Source organism: Etheostoma cragini, chromosome 23 (genome assembly GCF_013103735.1).
Source record: "Etheostoma cragini isolate CJK2018 chromosome 23, CSU_Ecrag_1.0, whole genome shotgun sequence".
Lineage (NCBI taxonomy): Eukaryota > Metazoa > Chordata > Actinopteri > Perciformes > Percidae > Etheostoma > Etheostoma cragini.
Genome location: NC_048429.1, coordinates 16,751,530 through 16,753,135, shown reverse-complemented (window position 1 = coordinate 16,753,135; position 1,606 = coordinate 16,751,530). Strand labels below are relative to the sequence as shown.

Below are 1,606 nucleotides of genomic sequence, written 5' to 3'. Positions count from 1 at the left end.
GCGGGTGCAGTCCTGGCCACACTCTGGGAAAAGAGGTTTGATCTGCAGGGAAGCATAAAGTCATGTTAACAAATGTATTTGTCTCAGAGTTATTGCCAGCTGAAACAAAAAAGATTAATAAGATTTACCTCAGCGTCAAACTGACAGCAAGATCTGGGCCATTTATCCAGACTGAATGTTACATTGAGGGTGGTCTGATTAGCCTGGAGAAGAGAGAAATTTCATGCGTATAGTTTTATTGTGTAGGCAGAGCACATTAGAGTACTCAACCGGAAGAAAACGCTTTCAGAACACCATTATCAGTTGAACACATTTATGTTTAAGAAAAAAATACTGTATGTCAAGGGGCAATATGCAGAGGCATGTTTCTATAAATCACATGCCTTCGACATGTGTGCACCTTACTAAGCTAGGTCTTTTTTAATAGAACCTAATTCATAGAATTAAATTGCACATTAATCTACTCTATAGTGTAGGTGACAGTAATCCTAAGAAAAGGCAGAAGGAGATGCTCACATCTTATGTCTCTGAGAGAAATAAAGAATGAATATAATGAGCAGCCATTTGTACAATAAGTAGAAATATACTGCAGGACAGCGTTTCCTGAACTGACATAAAGAAGAAAACTGGGGTAAAAACTAGGCTAAGGTACAAGACCAGGATGTTGTAATGAGCACATAGAGTAATGTTCTGGGTCAAATCATTGAAAAAGAAAAGTGCATTCATGTTATAGAGAGACAGCCTACTGCACAGTACTACTCAAACACAGAGGCACCTGAATGTCCAGCACGATGGGACCTTACCGTGTGTGCCCGGGCTACATGGTGGTCTAAATTGGCGCAGCGAACAATGATCATGTACTGGTCACACAGTGGGTCAGGAGTGAAGCTGACGACCAGCTCAGGTCTGTTATTGGCTGCAGTGATCTGAGCCAGGCTGATGGAGGGCTGCCACTGACTGCCTACAGTACAGCAACAAGACAACATGTTATTGTGGACTTGATATGACTCACTCACTCTTACTGGACTAGAATGGCAGGGTCTCACCTCTCGCTATGCAATAATGGGTCCACTGCATTTTGGGATCTTGACAACCTGAGAAAGCCAGAGAATTTCATCAGCAAAGTGAAGATGACACCAGATGAACATAATCTCCCTAGTCTGTTAATTTCACCTAAAACATAGTTGTTTTGAGCTCAGGATATTGCGTAAGAGTGGTATGAATCATCTCACACTGTTCATCTGGCTGCAGATGTCAGATCTATGCTGCCTACGCTTCCTAAAGCTGCTATGGTGACCTTTCATATTTCAGTAAATATACTGTGCAGAACCCTGTACTTTCCAGTCTACCATTTAACAAAGGCTCTACTTACACAGAAATATAATAATAATAATATTAATGATAAAAAACCTGGGATGAGGTAGTTTTAATTTAGGAAGTACATTTCCAGGATAAAGCCTGACATGTGGCTCTCCTTCCTCTCTCTGTGTGTCGCCGTTCTCAAACTCAGTTTTCTTCGGGAAACAAGAACAACCTTTGAGCTAGGAAGTTACACACTGAAAATGTCAAGTTTAGAAGATAGTTTGGACGGTGCAACAAGGCTGGG

General features: G+C 41.3%; 1 protein-coding gene across 1 annotated transcript in view; it reads right to left on the bottom strand.

The window, feature by feature from the left end:
- Window positions 1-1,227, bottom strand: part of LOC117939087 (interleukin-17 receptor B-like) — a 13,890-nt gene extending 12,663 nt beyond the window's left edge. Inside the window, exons 1-4 of the mRNA XM_034864132.1 lie at window positions 1,047-1,227; window positions 804-961; window positions 129-203; window positions 3-42 (exon numbers count right to left, since the gene is read on the bottom strand). Coding sequence (XP_034720023.1) covers window positions 3-42; window positions 129-203; window positions 804-961; window positions 1,047-1,077 — 304 coding nt within the window. The 5' untranslated portion in view covers window positions 1,078-1,227. The remainder of the gene's footprint in view (window positions 1-2; window positions 43-128; window positions 204-803; window positions 962-1,046) is intronic.
- Window positions 1,228-1,606: the final 379 nt, after the last annotated feature.